Genomic DNA, 21,812 nt, shown 5'->3' on the forward strand with positions numbered 1-21,812 from the left:
ATCCAATACAATTTTTAATAGGGAAAATAGATTTTTGTTGAACTACTGAATTGATGAACTATATAGTTTGTAAAACTGTGAATTTGCAAACGTCCGTTTTTAGTGATTATATTTATGTGGCAAAATGCTATCGGCGACCATGTGTACGATATGATCGAAAGCGTGTCTGTCTCTGCGCAAAAGTCCCTGGTGTGGTCGTGCAATTGTGCGAAGGAAATGAGATCAAGTTTGAGTGATTGCGGACAGCAGTTGGTGAGAGGTGGAGGGCAGCAGGGAATGTAGATAGGACAGTTCAAGAACCGAATCTACAGATCAGTTAACTGGATATACTGGAGCGGACTGAATGCTTTAATAAAACTAAAAAGTGAAAATTATGAAATCTGAAAGAGTCACATTAATTATTACATATCTGGGGAATTCTTGGCGACACTGCGAAATCATTGCAACGTCAATTAAGATTGCTTTCAAAAATAAACATTTATTTCAAAATTAATGCTTACCAGCTGTATCCTAAAAACTAAGATCTATCCTATACACCGACTGTGTTTAGGTGTTATTCTTAAGATCTCTTAAGACTTCATTGCATTATTAAGTTGTGTACAACTGTTTCTTACTTTTTGTTTTCTGTATAGTACCGTAATAGCTTCCGCAGCAAAATTCAAACGTTTTTCTGATTTACATCACCACACGATCACCTTGCACACATATGTTACATTCAAATGACAGTTACCAGAATGCATTCTGTATGGTATCTAATGATTCAACACTTGAAGTCATGCTCACAAACTGGTTCACGTACTATTTAATTTTTTTTTTCTTATCACCGAACTGAACTCTCGGACCAAATCTCACTCTTCTATATCTTGATAAAGTTTAAAATGATAGTACCGCTAAAGTGGTGATATCACAATTATGGTTCGGAGTATGTACTGTCTGGCCCGTCTGACGGGAAAGAAAGGAAAATAACGCGACACAGACCTAGACAGCATCTTTTGCAGATTGTACCAGTTCTCCAAACGAGGTTTCCAAGCATTGTCGTAATTCTGCGTAACTTACTACTAACACACTTTGTTCATCTCGTGACATTAAACATATCTAGAAATTTATGAAGATAGGATTGAATGAAATCGATCGTTAATATATTTTCAATGTACATGCACACGAACGGTTGCCAAATGTGATTAAGAAAAGAAACACATACCCTATCCTGAGAACCTGAATCCAACTTATTTAAACAAGATACAACATGTGCCATATCTAACCACGGTCTTCCATCAGCCGCTACCTGGTGGAAAACATAATCCCTAAACAATTTGAGCATGTATCGGTCACCCGTCTCTGCCCATGTGGGTTCCATGTTAAGTTCAGGCCTTTCGTTGATAGTGGCCAATTTTACAAGTAACTTAAATAATCGGCCGTTCTCTAGCTCCTTGGCAAGCTCATTTTCAAGCACGTCAGATCGAAGCAGGGCTGCGTCTAACTGCGTATAAAATCGAGCTCCTATCATTGGCATCAGATCTGTTACACTCCTTCGTGCTTGATTCGAAAGTAAATACCTGAAAAATTGGAATTCCATATAAACATATGCGATGTGTGTAGCTGTGATTTGGATTGTAAAAGGAATAAACAAAACGTGTACGAACAGAATGAGATTTCGAAGATCCGTGGAGTAGGAACGTGCTACGAGCTCGAGAGAGGCCTGCATGTTGTCGCGATGGACGGCAAGGAGGCTGCGACCTGCTAAAGCCAGAACCAGCTTCCCTAGGGCAATTAAATCCTCTTGCTGATAATGTGGAATTAGTGAAAGTGGATTTTCCGCGTTTCCATCGAACGTAACAACATCTGGTATAGCGACACAACTTAAACGAAGTCTTGTTCGTGATGTGAGCAACACTTTTGTGGGGTCCAAACACCTGTATGCTAAACCTATTAAAGAGGACATCAATATATCTTGCTTCATACTTCAATACAAATCGTATAGATAACTATCCACACTGCTTCGCAATAAATCATGGTATTACTAGTAATGATTATGAAACGTACATTAATGAGTAATGGTAATATTGTCCTTTTCTGATAAATAAATAAATATATATTAATCAAATAGTAGAATTTTCGCATAATCACACGCCCTAGCAATAGTAGGATCTATTAAGAAGTTTTTGATGTACAATGAAAATACTTTTAAGTTATACAAACCAGCAGCATGTATAACACGAAGTGCGGCAGTGAGTTGAATTATGTAGCTCCAGATGACACTTTCTGGTAGCATACTGTTGTGTTGCTGCCTGAGAATTGTATTTTTAGTATGACTATATGGTCGGGGAGCGTTCGGATCCGAGGAAAATGGATCCGTGTAACCGTTCAATTCAGTCGCTGAGAAATGCTTATTTAATAGCGTTTCTGAGCCAGGGTGATAGTCATAAACGAATACCATGGCTGAAATAACAAAATCGTTTTATAAAGGTACATTGTAATAAATCAATGGTTTAATAAAGGTACAAACAATGATCGCCAAAGGCCTTGGTGGTAAACACTTCTCTCAATTGTACCAAATTGGTATGTGATAATCGCTTCCACATATCTACCAGAACCATACATTTTGTGTTTGCAAGTCTGAAATCTAACAAGAAGTGAAACGCTTACCTCAATATCGTTTATTAAACTTTTTCTCTTTAATCATCTTGTGTAGGAAGTCGAAGATACTCACCATGTATACGACGTAAACAATATCGTGTACCACTTTTAATGCTGGTAGCTTTGTACGTTGAAGTTTGGTATCCAAGCATTATCGACGCAGGTTTATGAATTGGTTCAAGTGGGCACAACTCATGGTAATTATCTACTTCGTTTGGTAGGTCCGGGAACCGTACTACATCAGGTTGTGCTAACGTTAGTGCATTTTTTTGAAGAATGTCTATTCGTAAGCTCTCACTGACAAAGAAAGTCGGTGTTGCTTGAGGAGGTGGAGTTGAAGGAGCAGAGGAGCTATTAGACGACGGAGGTTTAGCCGGTTTCACAGGCTGAAGGTGTGAAGGTGTACCTGGATAGACGTAGCCTACCTGACCCGCTCCCACGTTTCCAATCTGCCAATATGAATTATCATTACGTCATTGAAGAATAAACATTGAAGATTTGTTCATTTTCATGTTTCCTTACAGTTTCAGTACCGTCCTCAGCTCCAACGGTGTCAGTCGCAGCATTCCCAAGATAAAAATAAGTAGTACCGCCCACATTCTCTTGAGAATGATAAGAATTATTAAAAAGATTCGGTGAACTGCTGTTGCTACTAGTAAGACTCCTTCCTGGCACAAATTCTGGACTCGCAGTTACTTTTTTCTGTGAATCCAGAGAAAGGTTCGACAAATGTTTTGTAACGGCGGTGGTACTTAGAGTTACCGCTGGACTTTGACGATTCTATTAAAAAGTACAGATAATAAGGAAACCGTGTATGTGCGTGTACTTGATGAATATGGTAGGGAAATCGAAATGTCATAAATAAGGCAAACTCATAAATAAAAGTAAATTTTGATCAGTTCTTAAGCGATCTGAAAAGTGATACGCTCTTTCTGAACATACAAAACCTACTTCTATCCATTAACTCACCAAATTTAAGACTTCATTATTTCTCTACTGTTTTATGAATATGTGTATGTATGTCAAAATTGTTTAATCCACTTTGAATATTATTTAAGACTACATCTAAGTAGACAATATGAAGATGGAAGCTTTTACTAAGGCTTGACTCTCCTCAAATAAATTGCAGATGAGTGTACACTACCATGTAGGTAGCAAGCTTGGACTCCAGTGGAACGCCGTTTGTTTGAGGGGTGTATGTAACAAATATTGGTGGGTCCATCTCTCCTTCAACCACTGCATTTACTGCTATCACACTGAACCCTCACTTCTACTGTTTTTATTTTTCTCCCAGCTAGAAAACCCTTTGCACCTGTCTCTTTCAATCCTGATTTACAATTGTGTTTTTAACCACCACTCTTTGTTACTCCTATTATATAGATGCACCACGTGACAATCTCCAGACCCTGCAACATATCTTACAAATACATCAATAAAGATCTTCCATAGTATATTATCAGATATTATAATGTAACTACTGTATTCCAAAATAAAAGTACAACATATATACATAATTTGTAACTCTAAATAAATGGTTTCTTTTATCTTTTATTCACTAGTACTATTGATCTAATATTGCAAGAATACATATTGGATGTTAATAGTTGTAATGAAATCTATTCAGAATTTCAATAATCGTATACATGGTGTCCCAAATATATGCTAAATATTTTAAGGGATGATAGAGTAGTTCAAATGAAACAAAAAGTGTCTTATGATATCCATTTTGTAGTAACAATGCGTCAAAGTCTTGATACATCTTGTTTTCAAACAACGCTTTAAAAATAAGATAGCACTAGTATAATTGCCTTTATGGAAGTAAATGTTGCACTGCAGGACAAGCCACTTATCACAAACTGATTTTCTATAACTGCTACATAAAGAACCTGATAAGTAACCTTACCTATTTACTACAGTTGCAGATGCACTATCCATGAGAATCTTAAGGTGCTCCAAAACACACATACTTCCTGAAACAGCTGAAATGTCTAGGCCTATGACCTACTTGAATGTGTTTGTTTCGCTAATCTGTACAAGCTATGTCTCAAAATTCTACTGCGAATTTTAGGACACTATTATTGCAAAATGAAAGTAGATCAGAAATAATGTCACACAACACTTTTTTATCCATTTAAGCTTCCCTACCACCCCACAACATATTTCACATACATCTGAGACACCCTGTATAATCTGAAAAAAATATATGTCTGTCATTGTAAAACAAATACTATTATAATTAATTAAAATAATACAATTGAAATATTATCAATGATTTGTTTTACAATTTTAAGAAATCCAGTTGTTATTTAAACACTAACCAACAGATGAGCAGAGTACTTAGATATAAAACATTCGTAAAATCATATGAATCGTTCGATACTATTTAGTTCACGTAAAATTGAATCTACATATTACGGTAGTCAGAAAACGAACGAAAAATTGAATAAAACGTACCGCTTGTTCTGAACGAAGGGAAGAACTCAACACGTATGGCTCTATAAACAGCAAAGATAACAAGAACCGTCGATTCTGAATGAAATATCGGGAACGACGGGTATAGGTTTAGTGAAAAAAAGGACGCAAAAACGGTCGGAAATACATAAAAACTGAAACGGGCAAGTAGAATCGCATGATATAGCAATGGCAGCTGATTTTGACAATACAGCGAAAAAGACGCACAGGATATAACCTTGGCTACACGTTACTAGCGACGGGAATGCGTCCACCGTAACCGCGAATTCGACAAATATATTCGTACCAAAAGATTAAGAGAGAAAAAACCAATTAAAATACAAGAACGTACACGATGAAAGACGCACGAAGAGTACGCTGCGTTAACATAACCATTTACGCTGTCAGTGATGTCGCGTTGGTGCACGGCGCCAAAATTCCGATCACCACAAAACGTTCCCGATACGGCACTAAATAATCGCGTGAACCAAAAAAAACAACAATTAGAATGGCGATTCTGATAAACAGTCTGACCGTATTATAACATGTTTCCATCCAGCGGACAAAGGAGAAAGCAGAACCAATCCGATCTTGTATGTTTATGGTGTTCTCCCTTTGCCTCGGCCTCGTATTTTTCTCTTTCTCCCTCTCTCCCTTCCGCCCTCCTATTCATGTCCTTCGATCGAAGCAGCTGTCTCTCGACCGCGACTTGTCTCCGGGCGCACGAGACGCGAAGCTGTATATTTACCTTTCATACGCGCCACAAACTATACTGACGATCAAAATATAGTTGTTTATCCCATTCCAACAACCCGTAATCACCAACTAAATTGAGAACTGGTGAGAACTCCTTCTTATACCGTGATATTCAATGGTATAATATTGATGGTCAAACACACATTCCCCTCGATAACAGTTCTGTTTGTAGGCTGGTAATGAATTGCTATCGTAGTAGGGAATACGTTTCTGAAATCGGTATATTCCGAAATAATGTTACACGATAGTAAAACTAACACGCTACAAATACGCACATAGTCAGAATGGCTGTACATAAATGAGCAGAGTTTGATCATGTTACTACTGAGTCTTTTTTCTCACTCTCTCCTTTGACAATTCAAGCGTGGAAAATAGTGGAGGTACCAGCAGACTATTAACGCAGAGGATAACGAACCGAGTTGCTATCGAAACCCTATTGTACATAAATACTTGGAGGCAACGATATAGCGAGACAGTAAACTCAACGTGGTCATAGAGGTCTGATAATCATCAAAGGGTATCATAACAGTAAGGAGCTGATATTCTGGCAGTGTTATGCAAAACAAAAGAAACTCCTGCTTATGGCCCCACTTGCTTTCACTGGAGTTGCTACCCCACTATTTCGTTACCTTTATTTATACAATGTATATACTCACAAAGTGCGACGCGCTTAGTTTAGGTATTCAACTTGCGTAATAACATTGTAGAATTATACATCTTCTTTTAACAGTTTTCTTGTCTTAATAATTCGTATGCTGTGTTATAAATAACATAGCAAGTAGAAAGTTTACACAAAAATTTGCGAGGATCCACAGACGTTCTGTCTTTTTTGATTGATCCACCGAATTGCGTTCTTATTTTTACAATTGTGTTGGCAACAGTGGACAATACGAAATCACTTCATATTGTATAGGGTGTATTCTGATCGTTCAGTTTGTGATGCATGGTGATTCGAAAGATTGAGACGATTTAGATTTCCCTAACAGAGGATTCAAACTTGATTAGTTGAATCTGGTTGAACGTTATCACAAATATTAATGTGTGTAACGATACACGTGTCAGCAATTTTTTAATTTTAAAAAATCATTCCATTTAATAAAATTTGTAACGATGATCATACCTGTACGCTGCTTTACTTGTGGAAAAGTTATTGGCAACAAGTGGGAGGCTTATCTTGGTTTACTACAAGCGGAATACACAGAAGGGTAATTGTTATTATTGTCATATTGATATAAGATAAATGAATAAAGCATAACGTTAACTTACTCAGTCAAACAACCTAACCTTACTTCCCATTTGGTTCGATTGTTATTCAAAAAGAGAAGCGAGACTGGTCGATCCCGCTTTTTGTAGATATCGATGATGTTTGAACTAATAAATTACTATTGAAATTAATTATATGTTTAGTAGACAAAATAACTTTTAATTATTGCGTACTACCCCCGACGTGATTGCAGTTTAGAATCACCCTGTATTGCATAATCATTTGTTGTATTCACATGTAGGTTTGTGTGTTACAGAGATGCTCTTGATGCACTAGGATTAAAGAGATACTGCTGCCGCAGAATGCTTCTTGGCCATGTGGATTTGATTGAAAAACTCTTGAACTATGCACCATTAGAAAAATAAACACTATGTTCAATTGTTCATTCCATATTTTATCTTGTATATTAATGCGTATGTTGTATCATAACTGTATAAGTTAGTTAAAGATCATGATCATGAAGCAGAAAGTAAAAATACATGTATATCAATGTGAAGTGCATTCCCAGTCATAAAGTTTAAATTATTTATATTTCTACAAACTATTGTAGCAGTAGACACATTATACATAAACGGAGAAGGAATAAAATACACAAAATATACTGTAAAATGTTCTGTATTCTATAATTGTTGCATCTTTGTAAGCTTTTACCATGAATGTGTAAAAATTTTCAACAGTTGTATAAAAAAAATTGATCAGTTTACAAAACTTTCTACACAGAAATTGCTTTGAGAGAACATTCTGTGTTTTTCATTTGAAAATATCTATTCATAGTAAATGCAACATAAAAGAGTGAAACATTTTGTACAGTGCATGTCTATTGCATGTACTAGACGTACATTTAGAGTTGTGTACATATAGGTTTTTCATACAAAAGTTTCACACATTACAATATTACTTTCATACAAACCAATAATTTATTTAGTTAAATTAAAAAGGAGGCGGTGGAAGGTTATACTTCAAGATAAAATCGATTCTTTTTATACAAGATATTTGTATATATTCCTAACAGCTTTAAATGAAAAAATTAAAGTGAAAAATATAAGTTTGTGTTTTTCCTACATGCAATAATTTTCAATGTTAAATTAACCATTTTAAAAGGTGAGAAGTCCTGTTATCCTCTTATGCTTTTTTCGAATGTTAATCATGTACTGTTATGATGTAAAATATTTTGTGTAACTTCAATACTGCCAATAGCTCTCAGTCTGCATTTATCACACATTAAATAAAAAGTACCACACAACTTTTAGGAACATAATAAAACGTTACTAACACTTAAAAATCTATTACCTACTTGATATACTCATAATAATTCGTAATACAAAAACCCTTTCATATAACCTCCACAGACACTACTTTAGAAATCATTTGTGCGTCGGTATGTTTCGAATCATAATCTACCGAATATCATCACTCCAGCTCTTCTTTATATGGCAACCAAAGTAATCTTTGCTATTATAACAAATAGTTTTTTGTATCTTACTAGAGCACTTTTTGTAGGCACATAAATAGCAATGAAATTTCTGATATGAATTTAATATTACCTACGTGGTTCCGTTTATTATTGCGCTTGGAACAACATGTTGTTCATGATTGTCTTTTTAAAATATTAAAAATATCAGAAATTCATTGCGTAAAAATCGTGTGTCTTCCAAACATCTCTAGTTTGGAATTATGGAATATGTACAAATCTATGTATGAAAACACTTTCTTTTAACTATATAACGCCACAATTTGTATTAATGCGCTACGAGATCCGAACACTAAAGCCATGAGACCAATAATGCATATGACGATGTTCTTCCATGCCACCCAATTGCCTGGGCCAAAACCAACATCCCAGTACGTCACAGTTTCGATAAAGACGGGAATCAAAAGTCCCAATATGGAAAAGCAAAATGCACCGATTAACCCAATAAAGGGTGCGATAGTCGGTACGACCACAGCCAATAGAACTGTAACATTAATATAATTTCGTTAATTTCTACTATCAAATGAAAGTGTTATTGGGGGTAATGACAGAGTGAGACAGTAAAACCAATGGACACTAAACAGAAAAATGTGGGGCTACTGAAGTTGATCAATATGATTAAAAAGTTCAAAGTGTACCTGCTCCTGTAACCATCACTGTCCTCAAAACATAATTTGCCAGAAGTGGCTTCTTTTGGAACCTGTCCTTTATACCATTCCACGCAATATCAAGGCACACATAAAACTGTAGACCAAACGTGCAGTAGACAGCAAGGGCTATTAAAATCTTCACAATCTGGGCTGGTCTGGAAAGGCATAGTTAAAAATTTGAGATTATCATTATTTAAACATTCAAATAATAAATAGACTATAAATTATTCGTAATAAACAAATTGTTTATAAAAAAAAATACTAAATGTGGTTTAGTGTTAATTTTCGATTCCTTTTTGTTCACGAACTGCAACTTACATTTCTTCAGTTGGTAAATTCAATGTGATGCTGTCCAAAGTGGCATCCTGATATTTCGCGTAGCCCAAAAATCCAAGTAAAATGTATATAAGCGTAACTCCCGACATTCCCTTGTTGAGAACACCACAGATACCAACTATGTGCTGTGGTGTTTTCATATTATTTTCCAACGGCATTACAACACCTGGAATATTATTCATTCAATAATGTACCTATACTGATGCTTAAATATTCAATGTCAAATACTAAGTACCTATAGCTTCCATTGCAAAAATGGTTATGCTGAAGAATTGCGGGAAACCTTCGATAGACGCAAATAAAGGCACGGATGTGATAGGTGGGAGATCCCATACTAAGTAATAAAATGTTATTCCTAAACCTGTTCCCATAAATATATTAGCTATCATAGAAACAGGCGCGAGGTACTTCAAGTTTGGTATCCAACTGAGTAATATCATAGGGATGAGCAGACAGGCTGTTGTCAGTCTGATACTAAACTCGCCTTCTGCCACATTTGTGTAATGCTCAATGATTTGGTTGAAGTTTGCTGCAACTATGACTGTGTACACACTGCAGGTACCAAAGTACGTTGCAAATAAACTAATTTGAATTAGGTACCTGTGGACAATATATCACATAATATTATTTTGCCACAGATAGCATGTGACTCTTCTAGATATGTATGACCGTGTACACATGCAGGCATGCTTATCACATTACCTAATTGGTTTAGAAAATTTTTTCCCCCATTCTGGGCCCGTAGAAAATGCTACTTCTGCTACATCGGCGAAGCTCATCTCTGTTCGCCGCGTTTTATAATAAAGAACGTGCGCGCATTTTACCTAAAAACAAAAATAACCAATTAAATTTACAATACCATTTATTGTTTCGTTATTTCACTTGTTGTAATTGTTGATCTAATTTTTATTTACCAAAATATACGCGCAATGTGTGCAAACAAATGCCACGAGAATCGTTGCAAATACACCGACAAGGAGACCAGAATGCATGAAAGCAATCGGCATGGATAAAATACCAGTGCCGAGCGACGCTTTTAGTAAATGCGTTAATGTGTCACAGTCCCTGGATAAAAAACAAGATAAGGCTATAATTAACAATTATCCCTTAACATGTAGGAGTAGATATGAATATCTATACTTGTCAGGAATGAAACCGAGAGTTTATTTCAATCCAAATCGTAACGGTAACATGAATAAAGACAGTGAACATCGCTCAAATTAAGTAGGCAATCATTGTGAATGCTACACTGCAAGGTCTTTACGTGTTCCATAAGAATATTGTTTCAACCATTGTTTTTCAGTATACAGTGTATGTGATGTCTATAATATAAATGAATGTATAATGCACACAGTACATGTAACAAGACTTTAAATATGTTGCCCGTAAGACAAATAAGTGTATAATATAAATGTACTTATATATATTGTACATATTTGATATTGAAAAACGTAGAATCTGTAAAATATGTGTGTTCATCGACTACGCTTTGCGGATCCATTTGTTGAATATCTTTATTAATTATTACTTACGTTGTTGGATTATCGACTATTCGTTCACTGAAAGGATCGAACGTTTTTCCGTCCTCTTGTCCAGCCTCCGCATCTCGCGGAGCTACTTGTACTTTGTATCTACAAAGAACAAAAATCATTATCATAACGACACTTGTTGTGCTGCGTTGCTGATGCAACTATCCAAGTAATAGTTCTGTTTCAAGAAGTGTTAGACAATCAATGTTTGTTTCATCGCTATTGGGCAAAGTTAATTTTTACGATAATAGGATAAACATGAACAAAATGTTGGGACTGAAATTCAACTGTTCTTCAAAACTATCCTGCAACGACGACATTGATAGGACTCACTTGGTTAGCACGCCGTCTTTCACGTTGGACCCATCTTGGGGCAGAAAAGTTTCCAATTCTGTTGGTGCTTTGTTATCCTAGAATAAAAAACAAACATTACACCAAGTACTTATTGACAATAGATTGTTTGTAACTAATTATATTAATTTCCATCGAAACATACCATTTTGAAGCTTGTATATCCTTCCGTGGCCAAAATAAGTTATCTGCAACGAGAAAATTTAAAACTAATGTATTTTCACTAAAATAGAAGGCTAGGGATTAATGTTAATAAATTATAAACACATTAAGGAACGATAAAATTGATCATACTAATAATCGTTAAACAGTATTTTTATTTAGAAAAAGTAGTATACGAATGCTGATGTAAAAAAAAAAAATCAATCCAATATTGACATTATATAAAATGCGAAAAAATTCAGTTTCAACTGGTTCGACGAAATTATCATTCATACGTTGATTCGAGTTATGTTATCATTGATTCCCCTCGATAGTAGTACGATTGATTGACGAAAATTATGCGCGTAAACAAATATAAAAATTGTTTACAGCATCATTACGTAAAGTTATTATTCACGTTTAATTTGACGAAGGCATTGCTTGAAAAATATTGAATCTACGCGGTTAATATTTTTCATTTCTGGTTTTGACGTTTTAAAAAAACGGTGACAACGGCAAGACCGTCATATTATAACAAGAACAATACCAGTGTACGATAAAAAATACCAAACCACGATATTAGTCGATAATTTGTGCATAATCTATCATCAGTCGCGATAACCCTTTCGCATTCGTTATGTAAAAATGATACTAATTTTGACTTCAAGATTCCGTCGACCTTGCAAACTGTGATTCGAGGCGCATTGATGACACACCAGGAAATGCTACACGACTACAAACAGAAACAGAAAAATTAACATAATTGTACAAACGGTTGTTCTATTAATAAATGTTCACACTGCAGTGTAAAACAGATGAACATGAAAGCATATCAACGGACACTAAAATTTAAAAGACTCATTGTTGTAAACTAGCGATACCGGCAGTTAATTTATTATTTATTTTTAACCCTTAACTGATATGGTGGGTGCCTGGAGTACCCCCAACAGTATAAAAATTGTCATAATTTTGCTCTCAAATCACAGATGACACTAAATGTCTCAGCAGTCTTTCGTTAGATAAAGCCTTACAATTTGTCCAGTATACGTGTTGGACTAATTACACTCAATTACACTTCGGATAACCCACCAGAGTTAACGCATGTGTATTTCACCGTAGCGGTTATAGGGGCCACTTACCGATAGTGTTAATTTGATTGAATATTATCGTTTAATAGCCTTTGAGAACCAACTAAGTTAACTGTAATTGATGTCTTAAAGATTAGCAGATGCAACATAAAAAATTTTACTGAACTTTCTACCTCTCGCCTATATGGGATTAATAGAATAATTAAACGACGTTGAGTTCAAGTTATATTCTTGAATTTTTAAAAAAACTTTTTATCCCGGTAATTTTTTTTGGTTTTGTTCATCAAAAAACAAATCATTAATTACATTATTATTATTACATCTTTATTATATATCATGAACATATGCAAACATAAAATATGATTATAAAACAAACAATTTTCAGCACAAGTGTGTGCTGCTCCGAACGGTAATACGGCTTGATTTAATACGTTTGTAAAGATACAGGTAAATCTCATATCAGTTCCTCATGAAAACGCAGATTACGGTGATAAGTAAAGACATATCGTAACAGCAGCACTAAACCGTTTGTTGGGTGTGATTAATCGGTGGCGCTTAATGTAATCCACAGACTATTGCCGTGGGAGTAGCGCGTGTGTAATGTAAATATGCCTTAATACAAGATGTTACACGTGCAACAGAGTAGTAATGAATTCTGCAGCGTGATGATTCACGTAACTTTTAACAATTTTAAATTATATGGAAAACTGTTCGCCTATAATGAAATGTGTGCAATGAAAGGTCATTTTGAGTAGTTTTTACCCTGGATATATTTTATAAGGATCAAAAAGACTACCAAACAATGAATTTAAAAAGCATAATCATAAGCAGTCGGTAAAGTGTGATGCCAAATGTATCTCTGAAATCACGCCCAAAGAAAAAATGAATCGCAGGGTTACGAAGACCTGACAGATGTGAATAAGATCACGTTTACTATAGGCTGTGTTAACTCTATTGCATGCAGTTCATCCACTCTGCTCCCGATGTCTTTCATGAGTCGCGACCTCAACCTCTGAGATCGCATTTACTTGCGACTCATGAACAGGCAGCCGCTACGCATTATACTGTAAGAAAAAGTCACCAGACTAAATACATCAAACGTATCTAGATCTCTGCACTTGTTCAAACTATACACGAACTACGTAATCAATGACGTAAATGGTTTCTTAAAAATACCATTGGAGGTCACCGTGACAGAGTAAATAACAGCAGACTAAAAAAAAATGAGAAATAAATGTTTTAAGTCTTTTTAAAAAAAAAATCCCTCTGATAAATCGTCGTTCGTTTATTACCAATATGCATGATGAAAGAGTCTTTGTTCCTTATTACTATTCTTATACGCAATCCCCTTGTTCTCATCAGACAAAAAGTTATTGTTTGAACGCATCTTTCATGAACATACAGGAAATCATGATATTCGAATATGCCTGCTTTCTTATCTTTCTTAATAACACTCACTCTCCCCTCAATATGTGTACATTCGAATCTAAGCCTTACAATCTTTAAAATCAACGACCTTAAAATTAAAATTAATTTATCATGTTCAAACCACGGCGTTTAAATCCATCTATTCTATTTACCGACTTTCTATAGTTATAATTAGGTGGCCTCTGGATTCTGATGACTCATCGTAGGATTACGGAAAATTCTGAAATATCGAACGGCAGTTTGGTTAAATTTAGGAACATATTTTAATCGCGTGTAATTACTTTTTTACGCTCCATAAGTAAACTGAGTTGTTTGTGTCCAAGCCGACTTTTTTTCACTGTTTCAGGCTTTTAAAAAATCTAAAAGAATTATAGCATACTTATCGAAATCTCGACCACATTGTAAAATCGTTCGTTAAGTTAAATATTAAAAACATTTTGTCTATAAAAATCAAAATTTGTAATTCCAGGAAAAGTAAAATTTCGCTTGGGTCGTCGACGACCCACATTGCCCACGTAGAGTCAAAAATTCAATGTTCAAAACGTGATAGACTAACCTTGGGAGTATTCGTCATTGTTATAGTATTTCTCGCAATCAAAGTGAAGGAAAACAGAAAAGAAATTCAAAGCAAAAAAGGGGTATTGGTTAGTTTGACGTGCATCTATCGGTGTTGGTCGTAACTCCGGACATTGTCCTCAAAAATATAGAACGGTTGGCAATCACATACGGGATGGCCTAATGGACACGCGTTGCCGAGTCTAAAAATAAACGACCGTGTGACTCTTCACGTTATCTTGGCCCAATAGTTTTCCACGATTATGGAAAATATTGATTAACTTTGGTGTTTCACGTGTAATAGACGACGGTTTAACTTCAATCTATAAATTATACAGTATTTCCAATATAGTATTAGAATGATTAATTAACGAAAACAATAAAATTTCATACACCTATTTCGTAGCCGTCACAACGATTGATTTGTGGATCACGTTTGTAAGTAATTGGTCTCTGATGTCGATTAGCGATCGCGTGTGAATTCAATAAATCGTAACGAGTGATTTACATGTCATTGCCTGTCATAATGGTAAATTGAAATCTCGTGTAATAGTCGATCTTTCATGGTTAAGGTGGAGATATACGAAACCAGTAAAACTACTTTGAGTCACGCGGCGTGTCTAGTTAAATTGTAAGTATATAACGCGAATTACATGCATTCATCTTGCAAAACGGTTCATGCGTCAGTAGCGTTTTACTGTATGAGCTACGGGCCCGCAGTCATATTTACATTTATGTTTCGAAATTGCTCGTTACCGGCGTATTTCGTCGAAACACTTGTACACCGCAAGGAATACACAATTTGCAGCACACAGTGTTAACCCTGAGACATTGGAGGCCAAGACAACTTATTTAGTATGTTAGGAATATGTGCTTTATATAACATTTCTGCTCATTAGACTGCAAATATAAATACTGAAAGTAAATATCACCGAAATTCTTACGAATCACCGTCTCCGAAATTCCGTGCGCACGTGTAACTGACGCGAGTAAAAAATCACGTTGGCTTCGACCGATAAAAGCTTCGCGTTAACTGCTTCTTAACTTTCACTTCGTGTTATATTTTGTAATATTACATCATATCGAAAGATCAGTGTTTCGTAGGAACAGTGTAATAACAATAATTTCGAATATTTATCCCGTGCAAACAGTTAAGATAATTCTATGCTACTTGCTAATTTCGACCTGATTTCGTCGGTTATATACTCGCGAGTGATGAGATTCGGAGTGACTGAAATCGTTTGTACACAGCGCGTAATCCGACACCCGAGACGTTGATTTGTTTTGCCGGCAACGGGCAAACCGTAGTGATGTCTCGCCCGATGCATCGTCGATACACGTTGCCCAGGGTCAAGGTAACAATTGTATCGAAACAAACAGCTCATATCAAATGGAAATGTGTAACCGTTTGAAATTCCTGTATTAATTATCACGTGCGATTAGGTTGCCCCGTGAGTGAAGTAGTGCGGCGGAGGCCAACTTTATCTTCGTTGGAAACACGCCCAAACGTATCCCTCCCGACTAATCGAATCAAACAAAGATTTACGTTACTTTCCACTCTTTCGTGTTTCTCGATACAATGCGCAGCAACCAACCATCGAACATTATGTTTTTTTTTTTCTCTTCGACGTTAGATGGTAATACGTTAACGCTATTAACTGCCAAGGTTGACCGCAGTTAAGGAAAGGTTAATTCTAAAAGTTGAACGACCTAATTTTCAACGATCCCGCTAATTGTCGCCGTAACTAGGATAGATTAAAGATTAATTAATTTCAATGTGAATTACGAAGAATCGTCGGCACGGTCATTATATGATATAGTTCGTTTTATCTAATTTACGGCAATGGCGGCGCACGTATCGCCTCTGAAAGGAAAAATTTAGGAACAGCAGCTCTCTCGCATTCTTAGATCGCTCGTGTCGTCTGATCTAACAAAGAACGAACCAGCCGTAATTACGCAATGTTCGTGTTTATTGTCTTTTATATATATGTGAAACAGGTGTGTAATTTCCATTTGAAAACTGCTCTGGCACGCCGATCACATCATAATGACGGGTTTTCTACCACGCACGGATGGCAACAAATTACCGCCTTTGATTTTATTTTAAATATTTCCTCGACCGTTGTATCGTGTCGGCCTAAATGGTAATCAAGCACAGCGACTTTAATGATACGTTCCACGTTTCGCGCGTTTGCAATACAATCCCGCCTCTTAAGTGTCGCTCAAATGAAATAATATCGTTAAAGTCCAATTACACCAGATTCGAATCCAACCGCGCGAAACGTTTCATTATACATCGGAATGAACTTCTGTGATTTTAACCTTTTCAATCACTTTGGTTAACTATTTTCTTTTATATTTCCAGTATGGAATTATCCTTTTTATTTAGTAGGTTAATAGAATGTTTCGTTTCTTTATACTATTTAGTTTATTTCACGATTTTCCAAACACCCAGTACATGTCGTGTTTCATAATATTCATTAATACAATCTTACAATCTCTTGCAAGTTTATAATTTCAAAGAACTGCTCTCTGTTGGGAATTCCAACAGTGTATTGCACCGTAACTGCAAGGAATAATAATTTGTTTTGAATTTAGTTACCGTGCGTCGAGTATGATAATGACACCGTATTATTCGATAATGGCGCCTCTCCAGACATTTTCAAACGACGTCTCGATCGTGTTCCAACAATTATCGGAAATAACGCGTAGTCCAAGTTGCTGCGAAGTCATGCCGATTACTCCACGTTATAAGTGAAACTGTAACCTTTTATCTTTATAGCGTGTACATTGGATACAGTAGAAATAAAGTCAGTAGATTTTGCTACCTTTCGTATCTTCTTTCTGCCATTGCTGTATATAAGTACTATATAAGTAGTATTATATACTAGTATATACATAAGTGCTGATAAGCGAACATTTATCACACTCGTAATCGTGACGGAAAAGATGAAATTTTGTAACAATCAGTTGATTTTGTGTTTTATGATTTTATCGTAAAGTACAAGAAAGTCTTTTTAATTTACCAAAAGTCACGCAACGGCATTGACTGCTTCTATTTTCTTAAATCATTTTTCCCGCGATCGTTCTGTATCATTGTCGTTTGATAACACTATTCAATTTCCTAGAAATTGTATGCACGTACAATGTACAACCTGTAGGATGTTGATAAACGCTGAATTGGCAACTCTATTCCTGGACGACAACAAACTGACTAATCCGAATGACTGGCATCTTTCGTTTCGTGTAGTCACTGTACAAATAAACTGTTTTCTATTAATGGCTGCACGGTTTAATGCATGAATCGATAAGCAAGAAGATGGTCTATGGTTGCCCAACCTTCCATCGACGTATTCTTAATAACACACGCAGACTAGAGTAATTGTTGATTTTCCAAACGACATTTTTTCAAATAGACATACACGTGATGTTTGATCAATGTTGTTAAACACGTTTCAAAAGTAGGTCACCTCAGAAATAAGTTTTGTAGTTCGTTGCCGCGCGTGTAGATGTCAAGGTTCGTGATATGTACGACCGATTCCGGAGTAACTGTTTTCGAAGAAAAAGAAAAAAAAAATTGAAAAGTCCAAGTGAATGAAATTAATGATATTCATATCTCAGATTAGCTTTATCTTATTGAGGACTTTCGCTATCTACTTGATAATTCGTACGAAAATTGTTTAAATTATGGTAGGTTAGATTTGAATAACGTTCAGTCGACTCTATATACACTCAATGTGTATAATAAAGATAGTAGAAATTTTGTACGTTATAAACTTTAAGTCGATGACATTCAAATGATAATTGTAAATATACTTCAACGTGATGACGTCGTGTTTAATTATTATAAATGTTAATTACATACGATTCGCATAAATAATTTCACCCATACGCATTATTCCGTTATGAGAATACGTAATAAGGAAAGTCAATCTGCCTACAGTTATATGCGATAACGTTGCAGCGAGTGCAAGGTCAATGAAATTATTCATGCCGTGTGGAGATGCTTGGATAGTTTCGCCAGCGACCACCTTGTGTCAACCGGTTTTGCTCCAAGTTCAAGGTGTTCGGTTACAATATTTATTTATACACCCTTTACGATTACTTTGTAATTTCGAATAATCACTTTTGGATACTTATCACAGAAAAAAAAGTTATGACTCGTCGCGTTAAAGTATTTCAGATTTACTTATTGTAGTCTAGACAACAATAGCAGTTATTCATTTTAGTTCACACAAGTCGGGTGGTCACGTGATCTATCCAATCTCGATCAAACCCTTCTACGCTGCCTAAACTGGATTGAGGCAGGTTCCTTGAATTCCAAGAAATAGTCCCTTTGGATGCAGTCACTAACTAACTTGACAATGCTACTATGATAATTTAAAAGTAAATGTACACTCTTCAATAATTCTAATTCTTTTTTTTTATTATCTAATCATTCATAAAGAATGAATGTAAAATGCAATGATCATTATACTTATAAATTATAAACGGTACGAAAAATTACGGGCAGTAGTAAATGATAAATCACTAAAATTCCCGTTGTTATTTTTCATTCGAAATCGTTTATTAAATATTCCATTCAAGTAGTTATCACAATTTTTGAAAAATGGTATGTCAAGATCAACGGTTACATTCAGTTCAACCGTTATGTCAATATGATGCAACTTATCGCGTTAGTTTCCTTCATCAATCCTTCCACTCACTAGCTTCCTCTATTGGTCAACCGATAACGCGGGGAAAGAAACGACTTTCAAAAGCGTTACGATACTACATATCACACCCTTCGCTAATTTGCCTGTTGGGATTTATTGAGTTTTATGTTCTCAGGAAACTTCACGTAGTGTACGGTAACAGAAACGTGCCACGCGAACCGTACGACGGATTGAATTAATTATAATGGAAATCGATTTCTGTGTCGCGTGGTGCAACGAACGAATTCACGTGTACGAAGTCTGTCAAGGAGGTTAGTTAAAAGTATAGGCGTTCCATATGCTAAAAAGAAAATTGTGTTAACACCGGTCTGAAAGTTTTTATCTTATGTATGCATTATCGTATTGCATGTTAATATCACCTGATTTTGAACTCCACTAAAACGAATATCCTCATAAGAAACCCTGCGACAATATTTCTCTCAATATTAGGACTGTTGAAAAGAAATCGACTGTTCATGAAAACCCAACGCACGTATGCAGTGTATCTACATTCAGACTTATGGTAAATTCATTTTTTCATATGTTGATACGCGATCTTTTTTTTATTTGGACGCACAGTGCTTATATGTAAAATTTTGACTACTGCACGGGTTCGAAATATCGATGCAAAGTTACATCATGCGATCCTACGCGCGAGGCAACCGCCATCACGAGCCATACAAGTCGCGTCCACTCAAACTTAGCTACACGTGCTCGTCGCGGCGTGATTCTACTGCTGAAACGGACCACGAAACACACAACTCCGGACCCTCGTAAAGGCGGTTCATTGGAATTTCTAGATACACACATCTCTCTCATTATATTGACGTCATATTACAAAAACTTTGAGCAACAGTCACTGAAATATATATTTTTGTATCCGGTTTCTCGTTATTGATTTTTGGTTAGAAACATTTTTAAAATATGGTAAACCATACAAGTCAGTTACAATACTTTCACAACTACCAGCTGCGAAATGGAATTCCCACATAATTATCTATGCTTTTCCTTTCCCCGAAATTTACGTTTACCTCTTCCGTTAACGGTACATGTGTACGTGGGATTTACCGCGAATACCGCTCGAACACAGCTGGTTGACCATGCGCTCAACAGATTCTTAAAATACACTCTGTCCATGCTTGAAATTCAACGGAACGCACAAAGAACAAATTGAATTGTAAATTAGCATAAAAGTGAGGCCACCAAGTAATGTTCTGATTCGTATTCGAAAATACATTTTGTCCTTTCCTTTATGACAACAATATAGCAACAAGTCCCAATAGTGAGCTATCGCATATATTGAACGTCCAGATAATAAATAACTAAAATATTTGTGCAGGCTTTCAAATGTAAATTGTTTAGATAAATTTTGTACAAGTCGTATAACATATTGTGTCATTTTTCCCCTAAATCTGCATGTATTTAACACATCACTACTAATATGCATGTACAATCCTCTGTTGTAACGTAAAATTTACATAATTTTTCTATGCATCCTATTCCTCGAACACTTGCAATAAATACATTTCGCTCGTTTACATTAAATTAACTGTCAAACACCGAACGAGACCAGCTTCTCGTCTATTTTCTAATTAACATTGAGAACGCAGGACTTTAAATAGTGCCAGACGGGGTGGACGTCTAATAATGGATTTCGACTTGTAAATTCGAAATGCACATACCTGTCTCGGCACTCGTGCAGGGTGAAAACGAAAACGTGGTGTGAAATGATGGCTCGCGTCGTCTACCGTTATTTCATCTCTAGCAAACACCGGTGCGCTCGATGTCACAATTGCTCGACGAATTTATGGCAACGTGTCGAACGACACCGTCTCACAAGGCACCGTACGAAATGGCTAGCACGTACCGGCACACCATGCCACGACGACGGACCGAACGAGACTGCCGCAAGGAACCACGCCGTGCAAGAATAAACTGTTTTTGTATTTTCCTTCGATCAATTTCTACAAACAATTCATTGAATAAACTATTAATAAACGAAAAATAATTTCGATATTTTTACTACCAAATGTTACACTTACTTTGTTGCATATTATTATATTGCAAAGTTTTAAATTACGAAGTTTTCGTTCCATGAATCTTGTCAATTTAACGGACTTTACCACTTCCGGTATTTGAAAGGGCGATACAAATGAAGTTTCTTAGAAAAAGTATTGACCAATTTAAAAGATTAAGTCAATTTTCTGAATGAAGTATACATTTCAAAAATTGATTTCGCGTTTTCTTTACATTTTATGAGATATTTCTGTTGAATGATCCGTAAAAGTAAGATGATATATGTCAGTTTAATCAAAAAGTAACTTGATCGGATTTGAACATTCACGTTCATTTCCTGTTTTTTTTTAAATTGGTTTACTTTCCCAACAGAAGTACATTGACTTCGCGGAACTTTATCCGCGTATCTGGTGAATTATCTGAATCAATAGTAATGCGTAGGCGC

The 21,812-nt window shown here is 35.8% G+C and overlaps 3 protein-coding genes across 8 annotated transcripts; 1 reads left to right on the plus strand and 2 right to left on the minus strand.

Moving 5' to 3' along the window:
* Positions 1-464: 464 nt before the first annotated feature.
* On the minus strand, positions 465-5,860 carry LOC107186507 (PAB-dependent poly(A)-specific ribonuclease subunit PAN3). Of its 5 annotated transcripts, XM_015574384.1 has the most exons (10): positions 5,623-5,860; positions 5,092-5,132; positions 3,782-4,043; positions 3,160-3,417; positions 2,711-3,086; positions 2,507-2,623; positions 2,200-2,439; positions 1,644-1,926; positions 1,202-1,556; positions 465-1,095 (listed from the first exon to the last, which is right to left on the minus strand). In XM_015574384.1, exons 3-10 carry the CDS (start codon positions 3,857-3,859, stop codon positions 979-981), a joined length of 1,824 nt encoding a protein of 607 aa, XP_015429870.1. In that variant the 5' UTR covers positions 3,860-4,043; positions 5,092-5,132; positions 5,623-5,860; the 3' UTR covers positions 465-978. The 5 variants fall into 5 exon arrangements, with proteins under 5 accessions (XP_015429870.1, XP_015429869.1, XP_015429871.1 ...); XM_015574383.1 differs by lacking the exon at positions 5,092-5,132; XM_015574385.1 differs by lacking the exons at positions 5,092-5,132; positions 5,623-5,860 and adding an exon at positions 5,441-5,601.
* A 918-nt stretch (positions 5,861-6,778) lies between these two features.
* Positions 6,779-7,712, plus strand: LOC107186587 (DNA-directed RNA polymerases I, II, and III subunit RPABC5). The gene is made up of 2 exons (XM_015574484.1): positions 6,779-7,049; positions 7,365-7,712. Exons 1-2 carry the CDS (start codon positions 6,955-6,957, stop codon positions 7,471-7,473), a joined length of 204 nt encoding a protein of 67 aa, XP_015429970.1. The 5' UTR covers positions 6,779-6,954; the 3' UTR covers positions 7,474-7,712.
* Positions 7,713-8,160: 448 nt separating this feature from the next.
* Positions 8,161-21,254, minus strand: LOC107186530 (proton-coupled amino acid transporter 1). Of its 2 annotated transcripts, none has more exons than XM_015574419.1 (10): positions 21,034-21,254; positions 11,591-11,633; positions 11,428-11,504; positions 11,098-11,196; positions 10,480-10,630; positions 10,268-10,389; positions 9,801-10,165; positions 9,548-9,731; positions 9,218-9,384; positions 8,161-9,063 (listed from the first exon to the last, which is right to left on the minus strand). In XM_015574419.1, exons 2-10 carry the CDS (start codon positions 11,591-11,593, stop codon positions 8,822-8,824), a joined length of 1,410 nt encoding a protein of 469 aa, XP_015429905.1. In that variant the 5' UTR covers positions 11,594-11,633; positions 21,034-21,254; the 3' UTR covers positions 8,161-8,821. The 2 variants fall into 2 exon arrangements, with proteins under 2 accessions (XP_015429905.1, XP_015429906.1); XM_015574420.1 differs by lacking the exon at positions 21,034-21,254 and adding an exon at positions 15,590-15,851.
* Positions 21,255-21,812: the final 558 nt, after the last annotated feature.

The sequence above is a fragment of the Dufourea novaeangliae genome, unplaced genomic scaffold (genome assembly GCF_001272555.1).
Source record: "Dufourea novaeangliae isolate 0120121106 unplaced genomic scaffold, ASM127255v1 scaffold65, whole genome shotgun sequence".
Classification (NCBI taxonomy): domain Eukaryota; kingdom Metazoa; phylum Arthropoda; class Insecta; order Hymenoptera; family Halictidae; genus Dufourea; species Dufourea novaeangliae.